Source organism: Salvelinus alpinus, chromosome 22 (genome assembly GCF_045679555.1).
Source record: "Salvelinus alpinus chromosome 22, SLU_Salpinus.1, whole genome shotgun sequence".
NCBI classification, from domain to species: Eukaryota; Metazoa; Chordata; class Actinopteri; order Salmoniformes; family Salmonidae; genus Salvelinus; species Salvelinus alpinus.
Window position 1 is genome coordinate 10,085,469 of NC_092107.1, and position 14,941 is coordinate 10,100,409.

The 14,941-nt window shown below is 46.1% G+C and overlaps 1 protein-coding gene across 3 annotated transcripts in view; it reads right to left on the reverse strand.

Moving 5' to 3' along the window:
* Positions 1-11,276, reverse strand: part of LOC139548970 (multiple epidermal growth factor-like domains protein 6) — a 106,008-nt gene extending 94,732 nt beyond the window's left edge. For all 3 annotated transcript variants that reach the window (XR_011669810.1, XM_071358965.1, XM_071358964.1), the window contains exons 1-4: positions 10,999-11,276; positions 9,176-9,310; positions 8,707-8,816; positions 8,429-8,533 (exon numbers count right to left, since the gene is read on the reverse strand). Coding sequence is in view for 2 of the 3 variants with exons in the window: in XM_071358965.1 (XP_071215066.1) it covers positions 8,429-8,533; positions 8,707-8,816; positions 9,176-9,310; positions 10,999-11,081 (433 nt within the window). In the remaining variant the exon portion in view is untranslated. The remainder of the gene's footprint in view (positions 1-8,428; positions 8,534-8,706; positions 8,817-9,175; positions 9,311-10,998) is intronic.
* Positions 11,277-14,941: the final 3,665 nt, after the last annotated feature.

The following is a 14,941-nucleotide window of genomic DNA, read 5'->3' on the forward strand; positions in this document are numbered from 1 at the left end:
GGGGGGGGGCTAAAGGGGAGTGTGGCGAAGCCGGGTTGGATACCTGAGCCAACTCCCCGGGCTTGCCGTGGAGTAAGAGGGCGTCGTACTGGTCAGACACCGTGTTATGCGGTAAAGCGCACGGTGTCCCCAGTACGCGTGCTTAGCCCAGTGCGGGCTATTCCACCTTGCCGCACTGGGAGGGCTAGGTTGGGCATCGAGCCGAGTGCCATGAAGCCGGCCCAACGTATCTGGTCTCCAGTACGTCTCCTCGGGCCGGCGTACATGGCACCAGCCTTACAGGTGGTGTCCCCGGTTCGCCTGCATAGCCCAGTGCGGGCTATTCCACCTCGCCGCACTGGCAGGGCTACGGGGACCATTCAACCTGGTAAGGTTGGGGAGGCTCGGTGCTCAAGAGCACGTGTCCTCCTTCACGGTCCGGTATATCCGGCGCCACCTTCCCACCCCAGCTCAGTACCACCAGTGCCTACACCACGCACCAGGCTTCCAGTGCATCTCCAGAGCCCTGTTCCTCTTCCACGCACTCTCCCTATGGTGCGTGTCTCCAGCCCAGTGCCTCCAGTTCCGGCACCACGCACCAAGCCTCCTGTGCGTCTCCAGAGCCCTGGACGCACTGTTCCTTCTCCCCGCACTCGCCCTGAGGTGCGTGCCCTCAGCCCGGTACCTCCAGTTCCGGTACCACGCACCAGGCCTAGAGTGCGCCACGAGAGTCCAGTGTGCCCTGTTCCTGTTCCCCGCACTCGCCCTGAGGTGCGTGCCCTCAGCCCGGTACCTCCAGTTCCGGTACCACGCACCAGGCCTATAGTGCGTCTCAGCCGGCCAGAGTCTGCCGTCTGCCCAGCGGTGCCTGAGCGGCCCGTCTGCCCAGCGGTGCCTGAACTGCCCGTCTGCCCAGCGGCGCCTGAACTGCCCGTCTGCCAAGCGCCATCTGAGCCATCCGTCTCCATAGCGCCATCTGAGCCATCCGTCTCCCCAGTGCCGTCTGAGCCATCCGTCTCCCCAGTGCCGTCTGAGCCATCCGTCTCCCCAGTGCCGTCTGAGCCATCCGTCTGCCCAGTGCCGTCTGAGCCATCCGTCTGCCCAGTGCCGTCTGAGCCATCCGTCTGTCCCGAGCCATTAGAGCCGCCCGTCTGTCCCGAGCCGTCAGAGCCGATAGTCAGTCAGGAGCCGCTAGAGCCAGTCGTCAGTCAGGATCTGCCAGGGCCGCCAACCAGACAGGATCTGCCAGAGACGCCAACCAGACAGGATCTGCCAGAGACGCCAACCAGACAGGATCTGCCAGAGACGCCAACCAGGCAGGATCTGCCAGAGACGCCAACCAGGCAGGATCTGCCAGAGACGCAAACCAGGCAGGATCTGCCAGAGACGCCAACCAGGCAGGATCTGCCGGAGACGCCAACCAGACAGGATCTGCCGGAGACGTCAGACAGTCATGAGCTGCCCTACAGTCATGAGCTGCCCTACAGTCATGAGCTGCCCTACAGTCATGAGCTGCCCTACAGTCATGAGCTGCCCTACAGTCAGGAGCTGCCAGTCAGTCCGGAGCTGCTGCCCCTTATCCCGGAGCTGCTGCCCCTTATCCCGGAGCTGCTGCCCCTTATCCCGGAGCTGCTGCCCCTTATCCCGGAGCTGCTGCCCCTTATCCCGATGCTGCCCCTTTATTTAGGTGGGTTGAGTTGGAGGGTGGTCATTGGGAGGGGGATACGGAAGCGGGGAGTGACTATGGTGGGGTGGGGACCTCGTCCACCGCCAGAGCCGCCACCGTGGACAGACGCCCACCCAGACCCTCCCCTAGACTTTGTGCTGGTGCGCCCGGAGTTCGCACCTTAAGGGGGGGGTTCTGTCACGTTCCTGACCTGCTTTCTCTTGTTTTGTATGTCTTTATTGGTCAGGGCGTGAGTGTTGGGTGGGTAGTCTATGTTTTGTATTTCTATGTTGGGTTTTGTGTTCGGCCTGGTATGATTCTCAATTAGAGACAGGTGTGTATCGTTTGTCTCTGATTGAGAGTCATACTAAGGCAGCCAGGGTTTCACTGGGGTTTTGTGGGTGTTTGTTCCTGTGTCAGTGTTTGGGCCACACAGGACGGTTGAAGGTTAGTCACGTTTGTTGTTTTGTAGTTTTGTAGTGTCTTGTTTGCTGTTTTCATTAAAAGTATGATTAATCACCAATCCGCATCTTGGTCCGATCCATGCTCCTCCTCGTCTGAGGAGGAGAACAACAATGACTGCCTTTACAGGAGATTTGTATAAACCTTGCAGTCTTTCTCACCAACATTTGCAACATTGCTTCAATATTCAAATTCCATCTCCAGCTCTCCCATAGTAATGACAGGCAGACAGCGTTTCTCAGCCAGTCGAAATCATGAATCAGCTGGCATCCTTTTTATGTACAGTTGAAGTCGGAAGTTTACATGCACCTTAGCCAAATACATTTAAACTCAGTTTGCACAATTTCTGACATTTAATCCTAGTAAAATTCCCTGTTTTAGGTCAGTTAGGATCACCACTTTATTTTAAGAATGTGAAATGTCAGAATAATAGTAGAGAGAATTATTTATTTCAGCTTTCATTTCTTTCATCACATTCCCAGTGGGTCAGAAGTTTACATACACTCAATTAGTATTTGGTAGCATTGCCTTTAAATGGTTTAACTTGGGTCAGGTTTGTAGGCCTCCTTGCTGGCACACGCTTTTTCAGGTCAGCCCACAAATTTTCTATAAGATTGAGGTCAGGGCTTTGTGATGGCCACTCCAATACCTTGACTTTGTTGTCCTTAAGCCATTTTGCCAAAACTTTGGAAGTATGCTTGGGGTCATTGTCCATTTGGAAGACCCATTTGCGACCAAGCTTTAACTTCCTGACTGAGGTCTTGAGATGTTGCTTCAATATATTCACATAATTTTCCATCCTCATGATGCCATCTATTTTGTGAAATGCACCAGTCCCTCCTGCAGCAAAGCACCCCCACAACATGATGTTGCCACCCCTGTGCTTCACGGTTGGGATGGTGTTCTTTGGCTTGCAAGCCTCCGCCTTTTTCCTCCAAACATAATGATGGTCATTATGGCCAAACAGTTCTATTTTTGTTTCATCAGACCAGAGGACATTTCTCCAAAAAGTATGATCTGTGTCCCCATGTGCAGTTGCAAACCGTAGTCTGGCTTTTTTATGGCGGTTTTGGAGCAGTGGCTTCTTCCTTGCTGAGCGGCCTTTCAGGTTATGTCGATATAGGACTCGTTTTAATGTGGATATAGATACTTCTGTACCTGTTTCCTCCAGCATCTTCACACGGTCCTTTGCTGTTGTTCCGGGAATGATTTGCACTGTTCACACCCAAGTAAGTTCATCTCTAGGAGACAGAATGCGTCTCCTTCCTGAGCGGTATGACGGCTGCGTGGTCCCATGGTGTTTATACTTGCGTACTATTGTTTGTACAGATGAACGTGGTACCTTCAGGTGTTTGGAAATTGCTCCCAAGGATGAACCAGACTTGGGTGATTTCTTTTGATTTTCCCATGATGTCAAACAAAGAGGCACTGAGTTTGACGGTAGGCCTTGAAATACATTCACAGGTACACCTCCAATTGACTCGAATGATGTCAATTAGCCTATCAGAAGCTTCTAAAGCCATGACATAATTTTCAGGAATTTTCCAAGCTGTTTAAAGGCACAGTCAACTTAGTGTATGTAAACTTCTGACCCACTGGAATTGTGATAGAGTGAATTATAAGTGAAATAATCTGTCTGTAAACAATTGTTGGAAAAATTACTTGTGTCATGCACAAAGTAGGTGTCCTAACCGACTTGCCAAAACTATAGTTTGTTAACAAGAAATTTTTGGAGTGGTTGAAAAATTACTTGTGTCATGCACTTCCCTCAATGAGAACCGATAAGTCTTCAGCATGCACTAAACATTAGGCTACTCTCAATTGTCAAATTACTGTATACTGCATGCCAATGTCTACCACAGAGTAGGTGATGTGACTAAATGTGTTCTTACTATAATTTTCCCTGCAGAATTGAGACTAGGCCAAATAGGGGAGACAGAGTCAAAATTCTGACTGATCAACAAGAGCGGGCTGTGGTCAATTTGGTTCAGGCCATATTCACCTCACAGAAATTCGGCAGCACATCTTGGACAATGACGACATGTTCAACAATGTGAAAGCCATAAGTTTGCCGACTATTGTACTCATGCTGAAAAGGCACCAGGTGTCTCTAAAACAGCTATACCGTGTGCCTTTTGAAAGAAATGCAGACAGAGTAAGTTCAGGTAAGTTCAGGTAAGTTCAGTTTCTTGATGCCAAAAATTCTACATCATTGTAATCAGTCATTGTCTTTCCAAAATGTATTTTTAGAGGGTGATGGAGATGAATGCTGACGAAAACCATCACAAATTCCTCTTTTGGATGAGGCAGGCTTCAACCTGGCCAAGACAAGGAGGAGAGGTCAGAATTTCATTGGCCAGCGGGCAACCATCCAAGTACCTGGATAACACGGGGCCAACCTCACCATGTGTGCGGCTATATCGGAAGATGGTGTGGTGGGACGCAGACCTCGTATTGGATCATATAATGCAGCTCTCCTTGTAACCTTCCTTGATGAGCTAAATCTGGTCTGTAGAGCTGATGGCGTGACCTATGTCATTGTGTGGGATGATGTCAGGTTCCACCATGCTCAAATGGTGCAAGCATGGTTTCAGGCCCATCCACAATTTCCCACCATGTACTTACCCCCATACTCTCTTTTCCTTAACCCGTTTGAGGAATGCAATGACATCACAACAGACCAGTGTCAGGCCTGGATTCGCCATGCCCGAATATTCTTCCCAAGATGTTTGGCTAATGAAAACATCCATTATGATGTGTATGAGAACCTGTGGCCAAATCCACAAGACAGGGTTGATGGAAATATAGAAGTACAATAATCAATCCTTTGTTTTGCTTTTTACAGTAAGCCAGGTGAGGAACACTGCAGTTTACGTTTTACTGAAGTTTTTTTCTGTTTTGTAGCTAATTATTTTTGCTTTGATTCAAAGAAACCTATGTTGTGATTTTATTGTTTTCATCAAAAAATGTCAGATTTTGTACAATGATTCCACTGTGCCTGTAGTATTCTCTCTACTAGTCCTTTTACAGTGATGTATTTATGTGTAGCACCATAATGAAACATGTATCACATATTTTGTACTACAATATTTAATGATTGTATGAACAACTACACAGTGAAACTATCGGTATCTTGTGTGTGGGTGATATAAATTAATGTTCCTATGGTTTTTCATGGTAAATTAGTTATTTGAACCAATGATTCTGCAAGTGCAAGGTTTCTTTAAAGATATGAATGCAAGTGATGACCGTTTTCAGTTGTGTCTAGAGTTTTGAAAAATGAACACAAGGTTCTGAAATTAGTGCCAAAGTAAATGTAAAAAACTGTAAATAAAAAATATTTAAAAAAAGAAATAAAAGAAAAGATCAATTCTTATTTGAATATGTTGGTAACGAAGTACAGTTCGTAAGCCGTTGTATTAAAGTGATAATATCCTCTCCAGCCAGAAGGATTAAAGTGATACCGTCCTCTCCAGCCAGAAGGATTAAAGTGATAATGTCCTCTCCAGCCAGAAGGATTAAAGTGATAACCTCTCCAGCCAGAAGGATTAAAGTGATAACGTCCTCTCCAGCCAGAAGGATTAAAGTGATAATGTCCTCTCCAGCCAGAAGGATTAAAGTGATAACCTCTCCAGCCAGAAGGATTAAAGTGATAACGTCCTCTCCAGCCAGAAGGATTAAAGTGATAATGTCCTCTCCAGCCAGAAGGATTAAAGTGATAACGTCCTCTCCAGCCAGAAGGATTAAAGTGATATAATGTCCTCTCCAGCCAGAAGGATTAAAGTGATAATGTCCTCTCCAGCCAGAAGGATTAAAGTGATAACCTCTCCAGCCAGAAAGATTAAAGTGATAACGTCCTCTCGAGCCAGAAGGATTAAAGTGATAATGTCCTCTCCAGCCAGAAGGATTAAAGTGATAACGTCCTCTCCAGCCAGAAGGATTAAAGTGATAACCTCTCCAGCCAGAAGGATTAAAGTGATAACGTCCTCTCCAGCCAGTAGGATTAAAGTGATAATGTCCTCTCCAGCGAGTAGGATTAAAGTGATAATGTCCTCTCCAGCCAGAAGGATTAAAGTGATAACCTCTCCAGCCAGAAGGATTAAAGTGATAACGTCCTCTCCAGCCAGAAGGATTAAAGTGATAACGTCCTCTCTAGCCAGAAGGATTAAAGTGATAACCTCTCCAGCCAGAAGGATTAAAGGAGGGCAGCAGCTCAGGCCAAGCAGCCATGTTCAGCCAGTTCTCACTGAGAGGGACACTGTACCTCTGTATGGAGTCAAATGCATAAAAAGGTAAAGGATTAAGTTTAGAAGTTGTGTAATTAGTGTAATTCTTTCGACTTCGTCTTGGCCTTAACAACACCTGTGCCAATATATCCTCCAAACACCGGCTTCTCTGACATTATCACTTAAGAATATTCTTGAATATAAAATTACACTAATTACACAACTTCTAAATCGAATCCTTTTTTATGCATTTGACTCCACACAGAGAAACAGTGTCCCTCTCAGTGAGAACTGGCTTGGCCTGAGCTGCTGCTCTTTTTTAATCCTTCTGGAAGGAAAAGAGGATAAATCTACTCTGAGAGGTGGAGGAAGGAAAGATGTTAAGGGAGAGAGGAGGAATAAGAGGTCAAAGCTGCTGTGTTCACAGAGGGAACCGAATCACAGGATGCTAAAAACCTTGACGGGAAAGAGTCAGGCTTATCTGTGTCCCCCTTCCCTGTCACCTGATTATTGTGTGTGTCCCTCTGTTGTTCACCCTTCCCTGAAAACCCAAGCAGCTCTTTCCAAACAAACGAGCGGGACAGACACCAGAAACAAACACTGATGTGTCCCTGTGAAATGTCACAGCCGGAGGAAGAGCAACAAAGAGAGCCCCTGGTAGGACCTTCCTCCTGCTGGGTGTGTGAGGGGTAGGGTTGTGTGTGTGTGTGTGTGTGTGTGTGTGTGTGTGTGTGTGTGTGTGTGTGTGTGTGTGTGTGTGTGTGTGTGTGTGTGTGTGTGTGTGTGTGTGTGTGTGTGTGTGTGTGTGTGTGTGTGTGTGTGTGTGTGTGGTGTGTGTGTGTGTGTGTGTGTGTGTGTGTGTGTGTGTGACAGTGTCACAGTGAGTGTATGTGTGTATGTGTGCGTGCCCGAGTGCGTGCGTGCGTGTGTGTGTGTGTTGTGCCTGAACGTGTGCTTCCCTGAGTGCGTGCGCGCGCGTGTGTGTCTGTGTGTGTGTGTTAGTGTGCATACGTGCATGTGTACATGCATGAGCATGGGAAGGGGTTGTAACTAATTGTTCTCTGTTCTCTCTTGGCGGGAGTCTTCCTAAGAACATCAACTAACAAGCGTTGTCCTGCTTGCTGATTGGCTTGAATAAACATGAACTATGAAGGATGGACCATTGAATGTTGACAGAATACCAGTCATTGGCCCATACTCACAAAGTGTTTCAGAGTTGGAGCTGGTCTAGGATCAGGTTCCCACCTGTCCATATAATCTTATTCATTATGATCTAAAAGGTCAAAGATCCTATTTCAGCACTCCTACTCTATGGGAAGACTTTATGTGGATACGGGCCCTGGTGTCCAGACAGGCAGTGTCTGCTCCATCTGTGAGAACCTCAAACTGCACATGCCCTCATTATCAATCAATCAACCAATCAAATGTATTTATAAAGCCCTTCCTACATCAGCTGATGTCACAAAGTACTGTACAGAAACCCAGCCTAAAACCCCAAACAGCAAGCAATGCACGTGTAGAAGCACGGTGGCTAGGATCCAGCTTGCAGACTGGAGGACAGAGGACCGAGGCAGGGTTAAGTTAGCCCCCTAGCGCCTGGGGCACCAGCCTTCAAAGGACCCCTTTCCTCCCAGAGTGCACTTCTGCCACCCAGCAACCCCCATCGAGCGGCCACTGCCGATCGCAGCCACAGGAAAGGCAAATTGATGTTGTTCAAAGTGAAAGCACAAGGTCTGCACTGTGTCCATTAGGACATTAACAGTATGCTCTCCTTTAAGGATATACATGTAGGTCAGTCTCTGGAATACAACGCAAAGGGGTGGCTAGTAGGTACAGGGTGGACACTGAAGGTTAAAAAACGTTGACCTTTACAATATTGTTGAAGTGTTTAGTCGAGAAAAGGCATCTGTGTTTCTCTCTGGTCTCTCATTCCCTCTTTCTCACTCTCTCTCTCATTCCCTCTCTCTCTCTCCCTCTCTCTCTGTCTCTCTCTCTCTTTACAATTCTCTCACTCCGCCTCCCCCCCCCCCCCCCCAACCATGGCAAGGTGTCTACAACATGTTCTCTTTCTCTGACTCCATGATGACTCACTCACCATACTGGCAGCGTGTTCCTTGGAAGCCTACAGGACACTGACAGATCTGGTCACCTCCCTCATCACACCTGCCCCCATTGAAGCAGGTAGTAGCAGCACACACCCCTGTAGAACACAACACACATCAGTCATTTCAGTAGCACCTGCAAATGCTCAGACACATCAAGGGCATGACAACACATGATCAATTCATTTCATATGTATCGATAGCGCTACATTATTCCATAGGTACATGTGTTAATATGAAAATAATATTCTGTGTTTCTCTTTGAACTCACGGTGCAAACAGCCCCTCTCCTTGCCCCTCTGTGTCCACCCAGGGCAGCACCTGTACACCCTGTGCACATCCATACTGTACACCTGCCTGTAGGCTGTATAGTAGCCTGTTCTGCAGAAAGGAAATGACATACAGGTGAAGGATCTTAATTTGATCACCCTGCTGGAGGAGAACTTTCCTGCAATGCAGGAAATGTTAAACTTGTAGTGTATCTGTAGTGCTTCTGAAGTTTGTAATTTCCACTTTGAAATGTCAGACTTGATTTTCCCTCAAACCCTAATTTTTTTTCCATTATTTATAATCCACATAACAATTCAAATGTCCTGTTGCTGCAGGACTATTTTCCTGCTGTATGAAACTGGCTCAAATTAAGATCCTACATCTGTATGAGCCCAGTTATGATAGGAGAGACTCAGTACAACTATCCAACAACAACAACAACAGGGTATTGGAGAAGACGTGCCACTCACCTCCTTTCGTAGCCAACACACCAGCGGTGGCCAGTGCAGCCTTGCTTCCAGACCTTGACCATCCGAGTGAAGGCCTGGACACAAGGCTGGCGTGCACCCAGCATGGACAACTCCTGCTCCGCACACACATTAGGCCTGCAGAGAGGATGGTTCAGTCTGTAACACTTTACATTAAGTAGCTTGTATACCTGTGTAGTAACACAATAATTACTCTGGGTACGAGGGATACATTGGTATATACCATGTTGTTGTCATCAATTTAATCATTGATTTACAACGGAGTAAAAATGGAGATGAGCGGTTTAGATATCCTTCAAGTGATTAGTGAGACACAGGACAGGAGAGGGTCAGGGTTGAGGCTCAGGAGAGAGAGTTGTTACTCTCCCCCTTCTGACACACCAGAGTTGCTGACCCTCATCACGAACCACCCAGCAGCACCAGACCCTCCAGCGTCTTGACAGGTGCCCAGCGTGTTCCCCCCAGATGAGGTGTGTGTGTGTGTCACCAGGGAGCACGCCGACACAGGGGAAACACTGACACAATCCAAGAGGAAGCAGATGCACACATTCCAACAGACACAGTAACATACATTACCTAGATGTACTATCTTATGTCTATTCACAGCACCAGATAGACCTGGGAAATTAACAATTGGATAGAGTTCAGCAATGACAATTGGCCATTGTTAGGAGTATCTCATTGTTTAGCTCAAGGGACACTATACAGCTTGTGCGTTACCTGCTGTGGTTCCATAATGTAAAGTAAAATCATTCTATCTGCATCTGTAGTCTGGGTTTTGGTCTGTTCTCCTTTAGAATTCCCTAGACTCATGTTCTCAAGTACTCTGCTAGACTTGGACAGTGTTCCAGATACCCAATAAACAACCAATGAAACCCTGCAGGCAATACCAGTTTACAATCTCATAAGAGAAAACATGTCAGAATGTGTGTGTGCTTGTATGTGTGTGTGTGTGTGTGTGTGTGTGTGTGTGTGTGTGTGTGTGTGTGTGTGTGTGTGTGTGTGTGTGTGTGTGTGTGTGTGTGTGTGTGTGTGTGTGTGTGTGTGTGTGTGTGTGTGTGTGTGTGCTCGTGCATTACTTGGTGCATGTCTGGCTGTCCGCCAATGAAAATGCTAAGCAGCTGAATATCTGAATATCTACATACCGTCATAAATATATCAAAATGTTGTTAGAACAGGGATTTATAACACACTTTTGTCCAAAGGTGTATTTCTGCATCTGAACACACCATCTGGGTTCAATAGACAGCAGGCTAGGTTAATTAGCTGAGAGAAGTATAAGGCTCCAACATGAAAAAACACTCCTACATGCGCGTCCTGCACACGCTCATTCTTTTCGGGAAGTCTCTTGAGAAATGCACATTCCTTTACATCCTCAGTATAATAGTGGTCATGTTTGCAGGGTAAAGTATGATATGGTTTATTTTACGTGAGGTGCACAAAGAGCGACGCCTAGAGGACAAATGCATCCAGTTGACTGTTGTGCAGTCAAAAAAAGAAAGAGTAAATGATACAGATATAACGTTAGTATCCAACAGTAGAAAACGGTGACAACAAAGCCTCATAACCATGATTAGAGGTTGTGGTTGATCCCTTTAACCAAAAGTAGGCCGGCCTATTGAAACATGCTGCAATAACACATTTCCATTGAAGAGCCGCAAATACCAAACGAAGCCTTTATTAATTTGACTATTTGCAGACTCTATTTACAGACTCAAATGTTCAAGTGTCACATGAAGGCTATAGTGTGCTCATGTTTTAGATGATTCAACATAAAATAGTCGTGCAACTCTAAAGTCACTCACATGTCAGGTTGTAACTCCAGAGATGATGCGATGCGCGTGGTGTCCAGTGCTATCATACACCAAATTAAAATGTCCAAGAACATTATTAATTCACACAGAGAAGACCACAATGATGTGGTGAAAAGTAAATATCTCCTATAGTCCCGTCAAATAATTATGTGTATCCTGTCTCCGACTGAAAACGCTTCGAAACAAGACTACAATGCTTCGTCTCCAGCCACAAGATTGTACGGTATCTAGAGAGCTTGAGAGAGGGTCTTGTTGTCCCTCAGTTTGCATCCCCCTTCACCGTATGGGCTCCATTCACAAGAGTGCCGGAGTACCACCCACGACCACTAGAGGGTCCCTATCATTACTAATGAGATCGATCTCTACTTAGCTCTACGCTACCTAGAGCTTTTCAACTGTGTATTTTGATCTATGAAAAGTGTAGCCTTTTGATTGGTTTGATTATTGATCCATTCACGGCCTTTTTTTACGAGATCAAAAAAGTGTACCAACCCTAAGACTTTTTGACACCTTCCTGCTTTATTGTTTTTTTTCTCTGGAACCTGTAGGCCTATTTTATAGGGGTTTGTTGGAGTTTATTGACGTTTGTATTAGAACTCGTTGAGTTAGAAACAGCGACCTCCAGTGTTGTTGTCGTGAATTTATTAATAGCTATGTATTACAGGAGACTGACCTACAACGCAAATTTGCCGTTCTCTCATATGTTAATTCAAATGTGTTCAAAGGCTCACAGTACTGAGTGCAGAGTGGTACATTAATGGCTGTGTGTGTGTGTTTCTCTCTCCATCCTGCTCTTTCCCTTCTCAAACTTCTCCCTCTCTCTCCACTTCTTTCTCTCTCTTTTTCTCCCTCTTTCTCTCTTTCATCTTCTCCTTCAATCACTTCCACTCCACTTTCACTTTCTGCATCTCCTCTACCTTCTCCTCGACATCTACTTTTATTTTGTAGAGGAAGAATAAGATTAACATCTCATTCTTTGTCTTTTTACATCCTCTCTCCTGTTCCTGTAATATTATACCTTCTCTTATTCACATCCACTTTCAACCTTTCCACTGTCTTATTTTTTTTATTTTTTTTTTTTTTATTTTTTTTTTAAATCTTTATTTTAACAGGGAAAACAGACTGAGACCTGGATCTCTTTTACGGCTGTGCCCTGTGTAACATGTTGACATGTACAGTTTTAGACATACAGACAAGAACATTTCAAAACATACACAATTCAACAGAAACAATCACAGACAACATCATATTGATCCTCCATAAGCATTTTAAAATGGGCAAGGGACACCAGAGTGTCTAACTTAAGTTGGATCTGCAGTTTGTTCCATGAATAAGGTGCAAAGGAACTGAAGGCAGTCCTACCCAACTCTGTGGAGACCGCAGGAGTCTCTAATGTAATCCACATCTGTGATCTGGTTTTAAAATTAGTACATCTTGTGGAAATTAATGATGATATATATGGAGGTAGTTTTAAAAGAAGTGCTTTATAAATAAACAAGAGAGCATGTTGCTCTCGCCTCACAGATAGAGAGACCCAACCCACATGTTGATATAGGATACAGTGATGAGTTCTGTAACTATCACCCGTGATAAACCTGAGTGCACAATGGTAAATAGCATCCAGTGGTTTTAATGTGTTTGCCGATGCATGCATATAGATAATATCACCATAATCTAAAACGGACATAAAAGTAGCCTGCACAATTTTTTTTCCTATTTACAGAGGACAGACAAGCCCTGTTTCTGTAAAGGAATCCTATCTTGAATTTGAGCTTTTTTCCCAATTCAGTAACATGTTTTTTAAAAGAAAGCCTATCATCTAACCATACCCCTAAGTATTTATATGCAGAGACCTTATTGATTTGAGTACCATCCAAGCTAGTGATTACAAACGTGTTTCTAACTGAGAGTTTAGACCTAGAAAAAAACATGACATTTGTTTTCTTAGCGTTTAAAACAAGTTTAAGCTGTAAAAGAGACCCCTGTAGTATCCTAAAATCAGACTCCAACTGCATTAAAGCTTGGTCCGCTGTTGGAGCAATAGTGTCATGTTTTGTCTTTGATCTTCATGTCTTGTCCCTGTGCTTCCCTCTGCTGGTCTTATTAGGTTCTTTCCCTCTTTCTCTCTCTCTCTCTCCTCCTCCCTCTCTCCCTCTCCCGCTCTCTCTCTCTATCGTTCCGTTCCTGCTCCCAGCTGTTTCTCATTCTCCTAACGACCTCATTTACTCTTTCACACCTGTCCCCTATTTTGCCCTCTGATTAGAGTCCCTATTTCTCCCTCTGTTTTCCGCTTCTGCCTGGTCGGATTCTTGTTTGATGTTTGCTGTTCCTGTGTCCTTGTTCCGCCCTGTCGTGTTTTTGCCTTCTTCAGATGCTGCGTGTGAGCAGGTGTCTATGTCAGCTACGGCCTGTGCCTTCCTGAAGCGACCTGCAGTCTGTGGTCGCGTCTCCTGTCGTTCCTCTCTACTGACGAGAGGATTTCAGTTTCCTGTTATGGATTTACCTTTGATATATCCAGGAGAATCATTGTTTGTTTGATACTGGAATAAAGACTCTGTTACTATTACGTCGCTGTTGGGTCCTCATTCATCAGCATAACAGAAGAATCCGACCAAGATGGACCCAGCGACTATGGATTCTCTCAACACTGCCGTCGAGTTCCAGGGAGCAATGCTCGGCAGACACGAGCAGGAATTGTTTGCTGCTCGTCATGCCGTTGAGACCCTGGCCGCTCAGGTCTCCGATCTCTCTGGACAGTTTCAGAGTCTTCATCTCGTGCCACCAGCTACTTCCTGGTCTTCCGAGTCTCCGGAACCTAGGGTTAATAACCCACCATGTTACTCTGGGCAGCCCACTGAGTGTCGCTCCTTTCTCACCCAGTGTGATATTGTGTTCTCTCTCCAGCCCAACACGTACTCAAGAGAGAGAGCTCGGATCGCTTACGTCATATCACTCCTTACTGGTCGGGCTCGGGAGTGGGGCACAGCTATCTGGGAGGCAAGGGCTGAGTGTTCTAACGATTATCAGAACTTTAAAGAGGAGATGATACGGGTTTTTGATCGTTCAGTTTTTGGGAAGGAGGCTTCCAGGGCCCTGGCTTCCCTATGTCAAGGTGATCGATCCATAACGGATTACTCTATAGAGTTTCGCACTCTTGCTGCCTCCAGTGACTGGAACGAGCCGGCGTTGCTCGCTCGTTTTCTGGAGGGACTTCACGCTGAGGTTAAGGATGAGATTCTCTCCCGGGAGGTTCCTTCCAGCGTGGACTCTTTGATTGCACTCGCCATCCGCATAGAACGACGGGTAGATCTTCGTCACCGAGCTCGTGGAAGAGAGCTCGCGTTAACGGTGTTTCCCCTCTCCGCATCTCAACCATCTCCTCCCACCGGCTCAGAGACTGAGCCCATGCAGCTGGGAGGTATTCGCATCTCGACTAAGGAGAGGGAACGGAGAATCACCAACCGCCTTTGCCTCTATTGCGGTTCTGCTGGACATTTTGTCATGTCATGTCCAGTAAAAGCCAGAGCTCATCAGTAAGCGGAGGGCTACTGGTGAGCGCTACTACTCAGGTCTCTCCATCAAGATCCTGTACTACCTTGTCGGTCCATCTACGCTGGACCGGTTCAGCTGCTTCCTGCAGTGCCTTGATAGACTCTGGGGCTGAGGGTTGTTTTATGGACGAAGCATGGGCTCGGAAACATGACATTCCTCTCAGACAGTTAGGGAAGCCCACGCCCATGTTCGCCTTAGATGGTAGTCTTCTCCCCAGTATCAGATGTGAGACACTACCTTTAACCCTCACAGTATCTGGTAACCACAGTGAGACCATTTCCTTTTTGATTTTTCGTTCACCTTTTACACCTGTTGTTTTGGGTCATCCCTGGCTAGTATGTCATAATCCTTCTATTAATTGGTCTAGTAATTCTATCCTATC